Source organism: Berghia stephanieae, chromosome 1, assembly GCF_034508935.2.
Source record: "Berghia stephanieae isolate SIO BIC M18660-M18661 chromosome 1, UCSD_Bste_1.3, whole genome shotgun sequence".
Taxonomy (NCBI): Eukaryota; Metazoa; Mollusca; class Gastropoda; order Nudibranchia; family Aeolidiidae; genus Berghia; species Berghia stephanieae.
Genome location: NC_088360.1, coordinates 70,581,783 through 70,598,783, shown reverse-complemented (window position 1 = coordinate 70,598,783; position 17,001 = coordinate 70,581,783). Strand labels below are relative to the sequence as shown.

The 17,001-nt window shown below is 33.2% G+C and overlaps 1 protein-coding gene across 2 annotated transcripts in view; it reads left to right on the top strand.

Moving 5' to 3' along the window:
• The window catches only part of LOC144980922 (terminal uridylyltransferase 4-like), a 57,146-nt gene that overhangs the window by 19,209 nt on the left and 20,936 nt on the right, over window positions 1–17,001 (top strand). For both annotated transcript variants that reach the window (XM_078928845.1, XM_078928856.1), the window contains 13 exons: window positions 1,846–2,651; window positions 3,067–3,214; window positions 5,381–5,467; window positions 5,809–5,900; window positions 7,211–7,372; window positions 7,620–7,709; window positions 8,354–8,467; window positions 11,204–11,281; window positions 12,164–12,341; window positions 13,279–13,326; window positions 14,779–14,879; window positions 15,136–15,629; window positions 16,173–16,245. In XM_078928845.1, coding sequence (XP_078784971.1) covers window positions 1,846–2,651; window positions 3,067–3,214; window positions 5,381–5,467; window positions 5,809–5,900; window positions 7,211–7,372; window positions 7,620–7,709; window positions 8,354–8,467; window positions 11,204–11,281; window positions 12,164–12,341; window positions 13,279–13,326; window positions 14,779–14,879; window positions 15,136–15,629; window positions 16,173–16,245 — 2,471 coding nt within the window. The remainder of the gene's footprint in view (window positions 1–1,845; window positions 2,652–3,066; window positions 3,215–5,380; window positions 5,468–5,808; window positions 5,901–7,210; window positions 7,373–7,619; window positions 7,710–8,353; window positions 8,468–11,203; window positions 11,282–12,163; window positions 12,342–13,278; window positions 13,327–14,778; window positions 14,880–15,135; window positions 15,630–16,172; window positions 16,246–17,001) is intronic.

The following is a 17,001-nucleotide window of genomic DNA, read 5'->3' as shown; positions in this document are numbered from 1 at the left end:
GAAAGGGTCATAATTTTGATATATTGCTATTGGTAATTGTAGATAAAAACGTTTCAGGGAGATAGTGATGCATTTATTCTAAAATAATCAAGAATTGGGAAGGAGAGGGGGAGCAGTGACAAAAAATACACAAAACTGATGACACATTAAATTAACACCAAGAAACTAACAATATACCATAGGAGTTCAAAATACGTTTTCTTCCATTTGACGTGGATGGAGTAAGAATATCTTATTTATTACTATCATCATTATTATTATAATTTATCACTGCCACTCACCTGTGGTCCTGAGTCTATTACAATCTCATCATGATCACCATTAGATCTATTTTCTTATCCATTGTTTTGCTCATTTTATACATTAATATCGTTACATATAAATTCATCATTCAAATCACTTTCATGGAATTCTTTATCATAAAAAACATTTGGAAATCAAATGAAAACTATTTTCAGCAGAGAGTTGCTTTAGTCATGTCGACAAGGGAAATGAATAGAGACCACCACCCCCACCACCTCCATTTGCTGATAATCACAAAGATGGGATGCATCATAAAATTCTTGCGTATTGAATAGACATTTACCTGAATCATTTTCACTGTAAAGAAAGATGTGCCACTCTTTTGTGCATCTGCCAGCACCAAAGATTAACTTTGTGTGTCTCAGCAAATTTAGAATGCCTGTTTCTGTGTTTGTTTGTTTTTTTATGTCCTTTAATGGTCAGTCAAACTAGGCGATGAAACATTTTTGAGCTACATTTGGTGATGATTTCATTTCATGCAATCACATTACCTAAAGAGAATTTTGTCACACTGTTGTGATTCCAAAATAGAAAGAGAGAAAAATTAGGTTTTTTAAGTTCATGTTCATTTTGCTAACTTTTGTGATGAAATAAGGTCAATGACCAATGGGCATAAATGTATGGCTTTTCCTTTGGTGAAAACCAGATGTAAATATCCATAATGGTTTTATAATATTAAGTCTTTGAAAACGGGGAAAGACTTTGTGGACACCCTGCATAATTTTATTATTTTCATGTTTTCAACTGCGGTCATAAAAGGATAGGTTTAGAGTCAGATAGGAACAAGGAATGAAGTACTTGTAAACAAGTCAAGGAAACCAGTCCTTCACCTATGTTAATATTATTTTGCTTTGTGACCAACAATTAATGCCTTCCCTCTTAAAATAACATTCTTGACTCTACTAGTTTTTTACAAGCATTCCATTGGCTGCTTATTTTAGCTTTGTGGTTGGTTATGACATTGTTCCGAGGTCAATTCGTAACTTAGAGCTGCAACGGTTGCAGCACATAAAAAGCCTTTTTTTACTGACTTAAAGATGATAACTTATAGGCATAATTTCGCATAAATCTTGTTTGTGAATTATAAACATGGTTAGAATAGGACATTTACAATATATTGAATGTCTTTAGGAATTCTGCCAAGTTCTTGATGAAAACAAATAGATTAGAGGGGAACTGCAGAACCTGAGTAGAAACCCCGCTGTACAGATTTGCCAGATTGGTGAGGACTCTAGCTTAGAAGAGTGTATATTTATGGAATTCAGTATGTTATAAACTCTCAGTATATGCTCCAATCACCTGTTAAATGGAGAAAAGTAAGTACATTATGACTTTTTATTGGAGTTCAGTAAATGTTTGCCTCCTGAATTAGCAACCCTGATGCTTAATTGATTAGTTAATTTCTTGCTTCAAATTTTTGTAAGTTTGTGCTTCTTATTTTCTATCAACTAAAGTAACTATTGCTGTTTTATTCCTTTTTTCACAATTATATGATTTTCATGAGGTTTGCACAATTTCAATTTATCTCATTCCTTTCTACAGAACCTTTCATGATGAAGAACCTTACTAGACTGCTAACCCGTTCCTATGAATTCTGGCAGTATACTATCAGGAAAGCTTACCATTACTTCGGTCTTCCAAGAGGGCCTGGTGGAATTTCATACTTGCCAGAATACAACTTAATTGATGAAGATGAGGGGTCAACATGTAAAAAATCTACCAAAGAAGAACATGTTTCAAACAAAAACACAGAAGCATGTTCAAAAAATAATGCTTGTGAATCTAGTATTGAAACTTTGCATCAGACTGACAATAACAAGACAGACTCAAATTCTGCATCCGCTTTTAAAGATAACAATGGTGCCTTAAATTCATCTTCGTTGAAACACAGCTTTGATTCACCAGAGTATGAAAAGGGATCTTCTGTTGAAAATTTTAATTCATGTCTTGACACTCCAGCCACAAAACTCAATAATTCTCCTCAGTCAGATTCTCCATGCACTATTTCATCAGATAAATCATCATCATCCTCCATTGGTAATGAGACAAACGTTGACATTAAAGCCAAGCAAAATGATAGTATTCAACCTTTTGTATCGGACTATGTAAATTCAGTTGTTGAAAAAGCTCTTGATCTAGTCAGCCAAGAAACACCCATTTCGTCGTCATCATCATTATTGACACATATCACTGATCCCAATCAAAACGATGATGCTGGTACTCAGGGAGTTGAAGACAAGACATCCATAGGAAAGAAACTTGCGGGAAATGATAAATTGTCTGTTCCCAGTTTTAAAGACAACAGATGTATCTTTCAATTCAGCAAGGAGTATTTTACTGGTAAAAAGGTATGAGTTTTACAAATTTGAATGAAGCATTGGTGAATTTTTAACTGATCATTATTATGAAGATGATTGCTAAGCGTCAGAAAATGATATATAATTAATAATATTCAAGTTTCTTCTCATTCAAAAGTAAGCAGGGCATTGGAAACTAAATACTACTAAAATTTATTGACATAAAATGCATATTATTTATTGAAATGTAAAATCATCAATGACTATGTATACTGCAATGCACCAATGGATATTTTTCGACAGATCACTATTTTACTGATCAGAATATAACTGTTTTGGTTTGGTTTGGTTTGGGTTTTAAGCCTTTTTTTGTTGTTTTTGTCGTTGGTTTCTTTCTTTTCTTTTCTTTTTTAAAAATTGTGAACTTGCCTATTCATTACTTCTTTTCAAATATTTGTATCGCTAGGAGCCAGAGATAATATGTGTTATTTGTGAGAAGGAAGGCCACCATAAAAATGAATGTCCAGAGGATGTACTGCCAGAGATTCTACCCATTCAAGGTTTTACTGAACACCATCACAAAGTTTTAATAGAAACATTGAAAAAAATGCCATGTAAGTTATTTTTAGAAAACATGAGCAAATGCTGTGTAAATATCTAGTGACACCGAGTTTTAAATACTTCAACCTAAAATTTCCTTGTTAGATCCAGTCTTGACATTCACCTGCTTTGTCTCGGGGATTAAAAATAAACATCTCATCTAATTTTATTTACAAGAGTTGATGTGAACTGAGTAATCATTGAGGATTGAAATTGATATAATTTCTGTAGATTAAATATGAAAATCATCATAATAACAAATTTGATAACTTTATGCTTGGAGCACCAGACTCTAGTATTCAAGAATTCCAACTACAATTTGAGCTTCTTTTCGACAGCAGCATTTTCTCCATTTTTGTCATTTACCTTATAATGATTTACTGACATTATGCTATTTACCTCTCATTCGGCAGTGTGGACTGGGTAACTTTCTATATTTATATCTATCTCTATCTTTATCTTTCTATCTATCTTATTATCTATCTATCTATCTATCTATCTATCTATCTATCTATCTATCTATCTATCTATCTATCTATCTATCTATCCACATTTTTTTCTGTTGGCCTGTCATCTAATTCTATTTCTCTTCTTCTTACACCATGCAATTCAATAGTAGTTTAACAGAGGCACAAAGACACATATTTATTTACATGCACTCTTACAGGCACACACATACAACTATGTGTTCTTGTGGTATGCCACTCGCTTTCGGATTGAAACGTCCTGGTTTCGGTGCATAGTTGAGTCCTTGGAAAAGGCTCTTTACTCACATTCTCTCACCATTCTCGGTGTAAATCGCTTAACAGGTGTCATGTCTTATTCTACATGTTACTTGTTGCTGTTGGTCATGGACCCTTTGTAAAGTAGCTTTGAGCATGTTTAGTGGATATAAGGCGCTGTATAAAAGCTCATGTTTTTGGGGTTTTTTTTTAACAGGCAAGTGATTTCAAATATGTTGTCATTAGGGCAATAAAGACAAAAACAAACAATGGCATTAGTGGTGATGATGGTATATAACAAAGTCGTTTCCATGAAAAGACAGAAATGGCGGTGGCATAGCTTTTATAAATCAAGAGAGCTTTGAAAAATACATAAAAGAAAAGCATTACGTTAGTTTCAAATTTCTTACATATTTATCTGCATCTATCATCTTCCGAAATCTTTACCAACTGAATTTTTACAAGAATTTACTGATCTCATCACTCAACTAAATTTTGAAAAGACAAAATAACAATATTGGGCGATCTGAACATTCATTTTAACTCAAATGAAAAACACATAAGAGATATAGAGGATATTCTCGCTGAGAATGATAGGGGTAACATTTAGAAGTTGGGACTGAGATGATCTTAAATTTCGAATGGGTTCATATTTCTTAATCAGTTCCTGCAAATATTCAGGTGCCAATCCATCCAGACAACTAAAAACATAGCACAATAACTTAAATTCTATCTTAAACTTCACAGGAAGCCAGTGCAGTTCCTGGAGAACTGGTGTTATATGATCTCTTTTTTTTTTAGTTAATTTTATATGTCTAGCCACTTTATTTTGAATTTTTTTGTAGTTGGCAGCCAATGAGAAGGGCATTACTCTAATTGTAATATCCTCATCGATATAATGTCTGATTTTTCCAATACTTCTAATATGATAGTTACAACATTGTCAGTTTTTTTAAGCATGATTTTCCATGGATAAATCTTGATCTAAATACACCCCAAGATTTCTCACACAAGAACTAGGTTTAATAGTATTTTCACTCACTGTTGATACCTATTTCTAAAAATGATCATTTCTTTCTTGTCATCATTATATTTAAATTTGTTTAGTTTCATCCAATCCTTTATGTTAGCAATACAATTTTCCATAACTGATACTGATAACAGTTCTGAATCATTATTGAGTTTTGTATATAGTTGAGTGTCATCAGCATAAAAATGAAAATCAATGAGAAAGGTGGATAACATATCAGAAAGGGGAGCAGTATTCATTGTAAAAAGGAGGGGGCTGAGAATAGATCCCCGAGGCACTCCACGTGTTCTTATGGACGGAGTTGATACATACATAATAACAATTACTGACATGTTTGTGGCAAAAATCTTGAGTGTAAATATTGTAACAAAAAAGGAATCTGTACCGATATTTAGTCTATTTTCTTTTCTAAATCTTTTACATAACAGCTGAGGTCGGACTTAGTGAAACCAGCTACAATGAACGCCGTTTGTTTTTGAAATGCCTTGAAGAATTTATTCAAGTTGGATTTCCTGGTAAGGATAAACATATACAAATTATTTTACTTACAATATGATCCACCTTTCCGACTTTTGCAATTTTCCAACTTAAAGGTCTACAAAAATATTGCCTGCTCTGTTCATTACATAGTGCATGATGTGGTCATTAGCCTAGAATAAAATCTGAATAGTTTTATTGCATTTAATTATGATCAATTCTATATGTGAAAATGATGATACATCATTGATATATATCTTTTTTAAAACAATGTCATGTTAATATACATACATTTAATATGCAGTAGATCTTGCCATATTCAATTAGTATTTAAATGTAATATAATCTTATAACAACCATCTCTTTACAATTGTTTCAGGAGCAAGACTCCAATTGTTTGGCTCTTCTTGTAATGGGTTTGGCTTTGATCGAAGTGACATGGATATATGCATGACTTTGAAGAAAAGACGTGTAAGGATAGTGTCTTGTCTTGTTCTGATCAGGTTTTTTGTTTTGTGTGTAAAATTATGATATCTGCTGAAATTACTATCCTTTGAATGTTCGATTTTATTTGTGTTCAAAAATCATTTTAGGCTATGATTCCCCATAAAAATGTTGAATGGTTTAGCTTCTTCCAATGCAATATATCATTTTGAAGCTAACTTAATTACATGAATATCGGGGTGGGGTCTTCTCCCATGGAGAGATCACATTTGCTGTGTTTTCTATCCCTCTATATCTGTTTTCCCTCTCTAAGTGGCTCTCGTTCTTTGTTCTGGATTGAGGTTGTTCTTTTTTTTTCCAGGGTCTAATAGGGATCCTTAACGGAGACGGAAGCTGGCAAATGTATAGTTCCTTTTTTGTGAGAAAATATTTTTTCCTTGTCAATCATCTCTCTGTTATGTGCTATTATAGGTTTTAGATTTGAATATATAGTACGTTGTAAACATTTGAGTGTATCCTTCACAGTGGGATCCTTTAGATTTACAACTTTTCCCTAACCATCTTTATTTTTACTGGTGCTGATAGCGCTGTAAATCTCTAAAAACAAACATTTACATGAAAATGGACAGTTGGAAATGAATTTTGAAAAAGATCTGCCAATGTTTCTCAGAAACTTAAAAAAAACAAGAACATGCAGGTTGTGTAGGTCGAGATACACATTCTTACAATGTAGTCACTGAATTTAAAAAAAATTTTTGGGGTTGTAGGACAATGCTGCCCTACAATAACAAAAAGCATTTTTAATTTTGACCAGAAAATATTTCTTTAATACAGATAGATTAAAATGATCCCCATCATCTCAAAAATCTTAAACTCTTATGTTTTGACTTTTTAACGGGTTATGGGCCATTATAATCTATCAACCTTTCAATCATTCATTCAAAATGAAATTGGGTGTTTTGTTATTTATCTGCAGAATATATGTAATGCTATATGTGCTAGAATATCTTTATTTGTAAATCTTTTTAATGAATATGGCCCAATGCACAAAGATAAATATCAGGGCAGGAAATCTCGACTTTGTGTAAGGGGGGAGAGGAGGATTAGTGGAGGGAAATGATTTAGATATGTCTATTCTACTGGAAATTTACTTGACTTTAGAATGTTTTACACAAAATTTACTTGACTTCACACATTGATGCAAAGCTTGAATAAGGAGAAATCTGATTCGAGTTACCTATGTACACGGTTGTGTAGCAGATTCTGTAAGGACTTTATAACAATGACTATCAATTTTTAGATGAAGGATGAGTTTTAAAAATTTTTATTCCCTTTAGAACCTTGATAAAATGTTTGCTGTGGAACGCCTGGCAAAAATCCTAGTGGTTCACAAAGACTTGAAGAACGTCCAAGCCATCCCCACTGCTAAAGTACCTATTGTGAAATTCACTATCAAAGACATTGAACTTGATGGGGACATCAGTTTGTATAACACATTAGTGAGTCTTGATAGTTTTGCTTTATCCTTTCTTTTTTTAATTTCTTTCTGTGTATGACTTAATTGTCTTATTTTTCGTCTACCCAGATGGTACTTGTTTCCAGTATCAAGATAATATTATTATTCATTTTTGTTTATATGAAATTCTTTAAAATTCATCAAATTTAAGTAAAATATTTGTCCACATCTTGTTATGTTCAAAATCTTAATTCCTGTTTACTTTGACTCATTTTGTCATCTATTCCCAGGCCCAAGAGAACACCCACCTCCTCTACAGCTACAGTAAAATTGACCCTAGAGTTCAGATACTAGGCTACACCATAAAAATGTTTGCCCAGGTAACAGTTCCTTTACACAATGTTTCAATGGTTGTTTATTAACAACCAGCATGAGCTGACAAATATTTGCTTCATATTAAGTCTATTCGTAAAATTCAAAATTTATTAGTTGTGCTTTTATCTATGTATAACATTTTAAAATATATCTATTTTAGGAAGAAAAAAGCAAACAAATATTCACAATAGCACGCTCTATGGAGAAAGTTTAAATTCACAACTGTCCTTTCTTGAATAATTCTGAGGAGACAGTCCCAATCAGATATCCTCATATGTAGATGATGTCAGTTAGAACCGGTTGGAGATGAAAATAAATCCTTTAAAATATACTGCCTTATAAACACAGCAAAAACATAATAAAAGTCCTTCAAGAATAAAAAGATTATTGAATGATGAGTTGTAAGAGTTGGGTATGGTGTGTACAAAATTTTATTTGTATCATCATAATTATCTGACATCCTGACAAAGATCAAGGTTGAAGTCTTGCTTATTTGGTTTGTTTTTGTCAATTTTAGTCAATATTACTTACGCATCCCTTTCTCTTAACATTGTCTTTTAAGACGTTAGAGGTCCCTTTGCAAGAACAAAATCACTTTCTTACAATATTTTGCAAGCTGTGATGATTCTTTTCCGGTGACTCTTTGAAGGTTTGTGACATTGGAGATGCATCACGAGGCAGCTTATCATCTTATGGGTACATCCTGATGATGCTATACTATCTACAACAAGTCCAACCACCTGTCATTCCAGTACTCCAAGAGGTAAATGTTATATCGACTTGTCCTCTGAAGGAGAAAAAGCAACGTTTTTTGTTTGTTTTTGTTTTGTTTGTTTTTGTTTTTTTTTAAAAGCAAAACATGTGAAAAAAAACAATTACTGACGCTCGGAATACTTATTTATAAGAGGAGGGGGGGGGGGGTAGCTACTGGTAAGGTAAATCTCATTTTTATCTTGTTGCTCTATTACCTGGAGATGGATATAGATTGGAAGTGCGTAGTTAAAGTCATACTTGTTTTTTTTATTATTATTATTATTATTATTATTATTATTATTATTATTATTATTATTATTATTATTATTTGTATTATTTGTTTTTTAACTGACTATTGGGTCTTGAGTAAAATTACATACATTGAATACCCCATCTATTTGGCATTTAAAAACAAATCACTGAAACTGTCATGATTATTCAATTGTGACCATATTTAAATATATATACATGCCATTTTTTAGATTGGAATTAACAGAAATAATCTGGAATTAGAACTTTTATTTTGTATGAATTTTTTTAATGTGCACAAATTTTGACTTTTCAAAATATTTCTGGAAAAAAGCCTATGAATGAAAAAAATGAAGCTTAATGTGTTCCATTTCTCTTTAGTATATATTGATACTGAGTCTGAATCAGTGTCAGTACTAGGTTTGTCAAAAGTTTTGGACAATTGTTAATCTGATCCGTTTTCTGTTTGACACAGACATTTATCTAGATAGTGATTTTTGTTTGCTGGAGTGACTTGCCTTACAAGACAACTACATAAAAGCTTATTTATTTCTCTACTATATGACTTTTGTGTCGATTTTAATATTGTTATTATATGAATTTCAATGTTTTACTCAAACATAAACTACATTTTAAAAAAAATTGTTTTCAAAATGAATCATCTTTTCTAAAACCACATTAAAAAAAATAAATTGTTCAAATGTTTAAAAAAAAAATACAACCATATGAAATTATAATGGAAGTGGAAAAAATGGAGCTCGTGATTATTTTTTTTAATGCTATCAAGAACTTCTTTTGATATGAAAGAAAACATTAAGAGCATGAGATACTCACTTAAACATAAAATCAATGACTTTGAAGATTTTCATTTTTGCCCTTTTAAAAAATGTTGTAATACATGTATAGCCTGATCCACAACCCGTACTCACTCGTTGACGTAGATATCTTCACAACCAACTGATGGATTTTAATGATAATTGGCTCAGATACTAGAATTGTAAGTGATGTTGAGCCGAGATTTTTTTGCATCAGTTACAGTACCATACTTTGGGATTTTCTTCTTTACGGTATATAAAAAACGAAGGGTTGGGATGAGTGAACTTTTGGATGGTTTACAATAACAATATTATACACAGCAAATTCTGTTGTGATTACGAGCACCGGCTTGACTATGGGTTCACTTTTCACAATATTCATGTGCAATACTCACTAACATTGCCATCCTGGGTTCAAAACGACACATCAAATTGTGCATTTTGTATACTCATGACATAAACAATTGTTACATTTTAATAGTTGAAATCCAGAGGCATAGCTTGATAATGTGATTTTTACATTCATAAAAACTGATAAGAGTATGAATTAAACATGCAAATTTGTCATAATGAGGAAAATTTACAAGTATTTCTCCAGAGATGCGATATGGCACACAACCAGGAGCTCAGAGGGGAGAGATCAAATTAATGATTATGTCAACTTAATTCTGCATCTCTTGTAATTGAAAACTGAGGTTTCTTTGAAAGGTTATACTGTGCAAAACTTATATGGAATCTGAGGTTAAAGAAGTTTATATTCAGTGATATTTCACATTATTACATTCAAAGTGCCCCCCCCCCCCCCCTCCCATAGACATAATTCAAGAATGGCAAACATGTACTGCACATGATGGGTGACCAGTTTTCTTGTTCAACAGTTGGCCAGGGAAAGGCATTTCTCTTCGTCCTACAGGAGACGAGCGTAAAAATTTGGAGGATCCCCTTGTTTTTTTATATCAAAGTCTTTTTCCAAAAAATGTATAAGCACCTAACTATCTGCTTGTATTACATGTCCGTTGTCCACCAGGGAAGAGATGAATTAGTAACGCTGTGAGCCTGTTTTCAACACTGTTAAGTACTATTTAAATGATATCTGTTATTTCACTATTTGAAACAGCCAAAAATTATTTGCTAAGCTACGCCACCGAATGCAACTTTGTTACGAGTATTTTCAACACACCATTACTGTAAACATTTTAAAGTTTGAGTCATATTTTATTGTAAACAATGAAACAATCATAGGAATTCAGCATCGTGAGAAAACTGGTCTCTTATTATCAGTGTTCAAAATTAACAACTTCTTTTAGAATATTGCAAAAAATCACAGTACCACATTTAGTAACTTTTGGGGGATTTGCGATATTCTGTGCACATGGGACTTTGAACGGACTATATAGTGTACTGACTCGATCTAGTGGGGCCTTCGCTTTTGTGGTATGCTACTTGCCTTAGGATCTTTGAGACCCTAATCCTTTAAAGGCTCACAAAGCTCAAAGAAACTCATGATAATCTCTTTTATCTATTGCGGTAGTTGCTGATTATATATGGCATTAGATAAAAGAGTGTGGTGCGATACATAATCTCTGAAAACCTTCATACAAATCACGCAAGTAGCGATATGATGACAATAAGAAGAAGAGTAAAAATATTTGGTGTTTACACATGGTGATGGTTTCTTTCAGCTCCATAACTTCAAAATGAAACCCAAGAAAATTGTTGAGGGTTGGGATGCCTGGTTTATGGATGACTTGAATCAACTGGTAAATGTCTTTTATTCTTATTCTAATTAATGTAGATGGATATTAGTCAAAATCTGTTTTGACACATTAAAATGTCGATCTTATTTGTAGCCTCTCCTTAGTAATTGTTATTCAAAATCTATGAAATTCACTTCTTTATAATCATTCATGTTTAATGTGATTTCAAGACTGGAAGTTAGTGATAGGGGGTATTTATATTACACAAGTTTTCCCCTCAAGCAAAGTCCAGCATGATGTTAAACTTAGTTCAATCATACAGAGCCATGATTATGTTAACCATTTTCCTAGGAGTTCCTTAGAAAAAAAATAGTTTTCCACATAGATTTCCAGTGAATAGTGTCAAACACTTCTTGGAAATCTGTAACAATCGATAGTACTCATTCACAGGTCTATCTATTGCAAAGTACTTTCCAATAGATAGAAAACACCCAGCTGCTCTATCATTGCTGAGTTGACAGAAGGGTCAGATAAAACAAAAAGTCAACTGAACTTGGGACTTCTATTGGCTTGTGAGATGAGTGAGTCGAGTTGGGACACCTTGAAAATTAAACCAGCATAGGCAAAGAGATGTATTTTTGGTCATAACTGACAGTCTAAGGGGTGGGGAGAGTGGGGGGGACAAAATTGGGACAGTAACCTTTTGCCATACATTTTTAAAGAGTGAAAGTCATTGGTCAAGGTATATTAACAATTTCTATTTCTTATTGAAAACATGCAGTGATTAATACACTTTTGCATGAGTCAAGAATTGCACTTAAGTTCAGATTGAAGAAGAAAAAAATATTGATAAACGCAGTGAATTGAACCAACGGAATTTCTGACCAATGAACTCCTTAAGTCACTTTGTTATTCACTTTGAAATGTTTTAATCCTACTTAACAGCCCAAATTATGGCCTGCATTTGGACAAAACAAAATGTCCGTGGCAGAGCTTTGGCTTGGTTTTCTTCGTTTCTATGTTGAGGAATTCAATTACAAGGATTTGGTCATCGCCATAAGACAGAAGGAACCGCTGACGCGATTTGATAAGTTATGGAATGGCCATTGTCTTGCAATTGAAGGTGAGCTAAAAAGAAAGTGAGAGCACTTAGAAAGTAAAACAAAAGGGAAAAAATTTATCATTATAGTCTCAAGTCTCTTATATCATTAAATTTAATTTTGTTAATTATTTTTGTAAACTCTCCAGGGTGCTTATAGTATTATTATTGATAGTTGATAAGTAAAAAAAAAATTGGATAAGCAATAGTTTCTTTGCATCATATCTCAAACCATGGGTAAGGATTCCCGCCCCCTCTCCTTCTTTTTGTATAACAATTTCAGTATCGTCATATAATTTTGATCATTTAAACCATAAACACTTCCTCAAAGTATGCAAACCTTCTTATCAGGCTTAAAATGACTCATTCTTTTTTTAAACTTGAAAAAAAAAGTCGTTTTATGATTTAATTAATTAGTTTTAAGACATTTTTCTTATGATGTGCCCATTTTGGCTTAGGCAAAATTAAAGTCAAATACTGAAAGCTGACATTTCATTTAATGTTTTTGATATACCTCACATTATCAAAGTAAATGTCACTTGAAGCTATCATTCAAGACAGTTGTAGTGGAAACCAATTTTGACTTATTATCATTTATTTATCAGTTTTCATTCAACGCTTAGAATAAATGAAATCATTAAATAACTTTTAGGTTATAAATATAATTTGAATAAACGAGGAGATACAAGAATAAAAGTGAATTAATTCTGTTGCTCGTGAAAAAGAGAAAAGGATTGGTTGATTTTGTTAAGCCAGGATGAAATTTTCTCAGAATTTATGAGAGATATATGCTTATGACATAAACATAAATAGATTTAATACTAGTTCTAATTTAATTGGTAAGTACTTACAAGATAAATTGAAAATTAATTTTCATCTATGATGTTTAGTCACAGCTTCATGCACAAAACCCAACCTGATTAAAGTCATTCATTTTTTAATATTTTATTTATTAAACCAGATCCTTTTGACTTGAACCACAATTTGGGCTCTGCTCTGACCCGTACTAGTAAGTTACCCAGAATAATATTTGTATTTACCCATGATATTTTGAAATATATATTGCTAAAAATGGGGGTTCCAATAGCTCAGTTGGTTGAGCACTCGTTTCACATGCAAAGGGACCAAGATTGACCCTGATGCAGTCGAGATTTTTTCTGACCCCCTTGTCCATCCAGCAGTGATTGGTAGCTGGATCTGTTAGATCTGGTGGAAAGTACTTTGCAATAGACTAGCATCCTATCCAAAGGGTAACAAGCAGTTGCTATTGTCCATTTCACGTTATAGAAACCGTTCCATGGGCCTAATGGCTCTGAAGGACTACTTAAATTAATTTTTATACTGCTAAAATGCAATCATTACTTGGGATAAAGAAAAATTTTCGAGTGACATAAACTAAATGATATCTTGACACTTGATTTAGAACATATGCAAACTTTGGGTTGGAAAAAAAAAAAAAACTCCACCAAGAAATCTTTGAAATATTTCTACAATATTGTGATTGGCAAGCATTCATGGAGCATCAAGCCAGGGCTTTGTTTTCCCCCAAAAATACGTCAAGAAATGAGCATTGAAAGATATTTTTAGTTTTGAGTGTTTAGTTAGTTGTTTTTTTTAATGCATACAATCAGGTGTCTTGTTTATGGCATGGACCAAGCCTAACATTATATCCTTAGCAGCCCTTTTTTTGTAATTACCTTAATTATAAAATTGCACTTACTATCCTTTTGACATTATAGTATCTCACATGTGAACAAAATGTCACACTAGGACAATGCCATGGATCGGACACAAGTATGATTTCAAAATTATAATGGGTCCCCTTTTATTGCCTTTCAGAGCAAAGTATTAGCTTACCAAACTAAGAACAACATCTGGGTGGGGTTCCCTACCTCCACAGTGGGCAGGGAGGTACTTACCGTGTCTTCTATCCCCTTATATCTGTTTTCCAACATGCTTTCTGTCTTTGTCTTGGTATGAGATTGCTTGGTTTTGTCCCGACCCTGGCCGGAGTCCTTGGCTGGGAGGGAAACAGTCAAATGCATAGTTATTGTTTTGGGAGATGATATTTTTTTCCTTGTAAATCATCTCTCTGTTATGTATTATTATATTTGTTATTTTTAATGTATAATGAAATGTAAGCATTTGAGTGTATTCCTCTTTGTTGGATCTTGTGCTTGTGTCTGGGTGAGACTAATAGGTGATATCAGACTAAGTACATTGATGGTATGCTCTTGGAATCTACATCTGATCCCTATTTGTTCCCAATTCCCCTTTGTCTTACTCTCTCTTGGGTGCTTTTATTGTAATTCTAGAACTTTCAACTATCCCATTTTCTTCCTTTTTACTGGGGCTGATATAACCTTAATGTGTTGCAAGCGCCGTAAAACCCTTAAAAACAAAAACATAAGAACAACATATGTTACTTTCTAATTTTTTATTATTTGTTTTTTAATTTCAGTGAACAATTTTATTCTTAAGACATTTATCAATGGGCGGATGTTATACGGCAGTCCTATAGATGACAATATGGAACTCTTCAACAAGTATCAAACCCCATCAGTAAGGTTTTGCCAGTCTTTATGAACGGCTCATTTCTGTGTCCATTCATTTTATGTTTTTTTTAAGATTCAATTTAATATCACTTGGATATTTATTCCAAAATGATAATGATTATTCCATTTTGCAATTATTTTTTTTTAGGTTTATGACACTGTTATAACATAATATACATTTGTTAAATTGTCCTGTTTTACATTTTAAAAATCTGTCACAATTAAAATTATATCACCTCTCCTCCCCTGATCCCTGTCTCCAGGACTATTTCTTTGACACAGAACTTCTCTCTGAAGCTAGGCCTCCCACATCTAGAGGTTGTAGGCATTGTGGTAAAATTGGCCATATGCAACGACACTGTCCTGTGTACAAAAAAGAGAAAGAGGATGAGCAACACAAGGAGCAACAGAGAAGAGGGTCCCAAGAAAATCAGAGGCAGTTTCAGAATCAACAATCACAGAATAAGCAATCTGAAAATCAGTCACTGCAAAAGAATTCAAATAAAGATCAGCATCAAAGGCAACAGTACCCCCATTATCAAAGGCAGCAAGACCAACAGGCGCAATGTTATCAGCATCCTGTTAGAAACACGCCAGAGAATCAAGGCTACTATTCCCCAAAACAAGAACAGTATACAGTTCAGAGACAAGGTAAACCTCCTCAATATGGGCAGACAGAAAAGAACAAGACCTATTCATTCCAACAACAGAAACAACAGGAAGCTCAGCACCTGCAAAAGAGGATTGAAAGAGACCTGTAAGATTTCAATGTTAAATTAATTGCTTCACTATTTAACAGTTTAAGGTTTTTGCCATGGTGCAGAGGTATTTACGTTGAGGGTTTGAGATGATTAAACACATATTCCTTGTCCCCTTTTAATTAAAAAAAAAAATTGGCCTTTTCTTTTTCTTTTCCATGTTCTTACTTTTCAATATATGACACATTGTAAACATCCTAATTTAGAAAAAAGACAGGTCGACCATGCTGACGAATGCTTCATAAGACCATAACTTTATCTTTATAATCTCCACTTTTAACAGAACCATGATTTATAATTTGACCTTTTGAAAATAATTCATACATATTCTTATTCAGTTTTTTGTTTATCCTAGTGGCAAGAGAACTCAAAGCAAGCCTCTAGATTGAGAGAAGAGATGAAAGTAACACTAGTTACATTTGTAAATGACAAGAGCAGTGATGATAATTACATTATTAAGAGTGAAATTCTAAATTTTTCAATATAATTACTATGTCAATATTGTTTCCTACTTTTTTATAAATTGACTTTTTTCATGATAGATTCGGAGACAGATCACAGGGCCTTGACCCACACAAAGACAAGCGATCACCTGGTGGACAAGACCATCACTATGTGAGTTTTTGTGTTCGTTTGTGGCATATGGTTTGGGGCTTTTAAAGAAGTAATTTGCCCTTTGTTTTCTTCAATAGCAGGGTTTACAAATTTATTTGTGTCGTTTTAAAAATTAAGATATCTAGGGTATCAAAAAAGATTGTTTTTGTAACATTCAACACTAGTTTCAGGGCTGAGACTCTTCCGCCTAAAGGCGGATTTCCGCCTAAATGGTAGTTTATCTCCGCCCATCCCATCACATTTCCTCCTTTTTCAAATTTGCCGTGTCAAACATTTTCCTCAAAACCACAAAATCACCATTATGTCTTATGTCATATTTTGACACCTGTGCTCAGTCTCGTGAAATTTGGTGACGGTCCTGTTTTTTATGACGTTGAGCCAGACAGTATGGCACCAGATGTCACAATTGACACAGAAGACCAGTAGTGTTCTTTGATTAGTCAGTTGATGGTGGAAGGGGATGGACAAATGGGTCTGGATTTTTTTCCCCCTGTTGTAGGTACCTATTGTCTTTTTAATCTCTCTCTCTCTCTCTCTCTCTCTCTCTCTCTCTCTCTCTCTCTCTCTCTCTCTCTCTCTCTCTCTCTCTCTCTCTCTCTCTCTCTCGCTCGTGTGTGTGTGTTGATTAGAGTCATTTAATTTAATTGAAAGGGGAAGGGCAGATTTTTTTTCCCTTTGCCTTTCTTTCTATTTCTCTTTTCTTCTTTGTTATTTTTTTTTAATATAGAATTCAAAAGGTCAATACATAAGTTATTC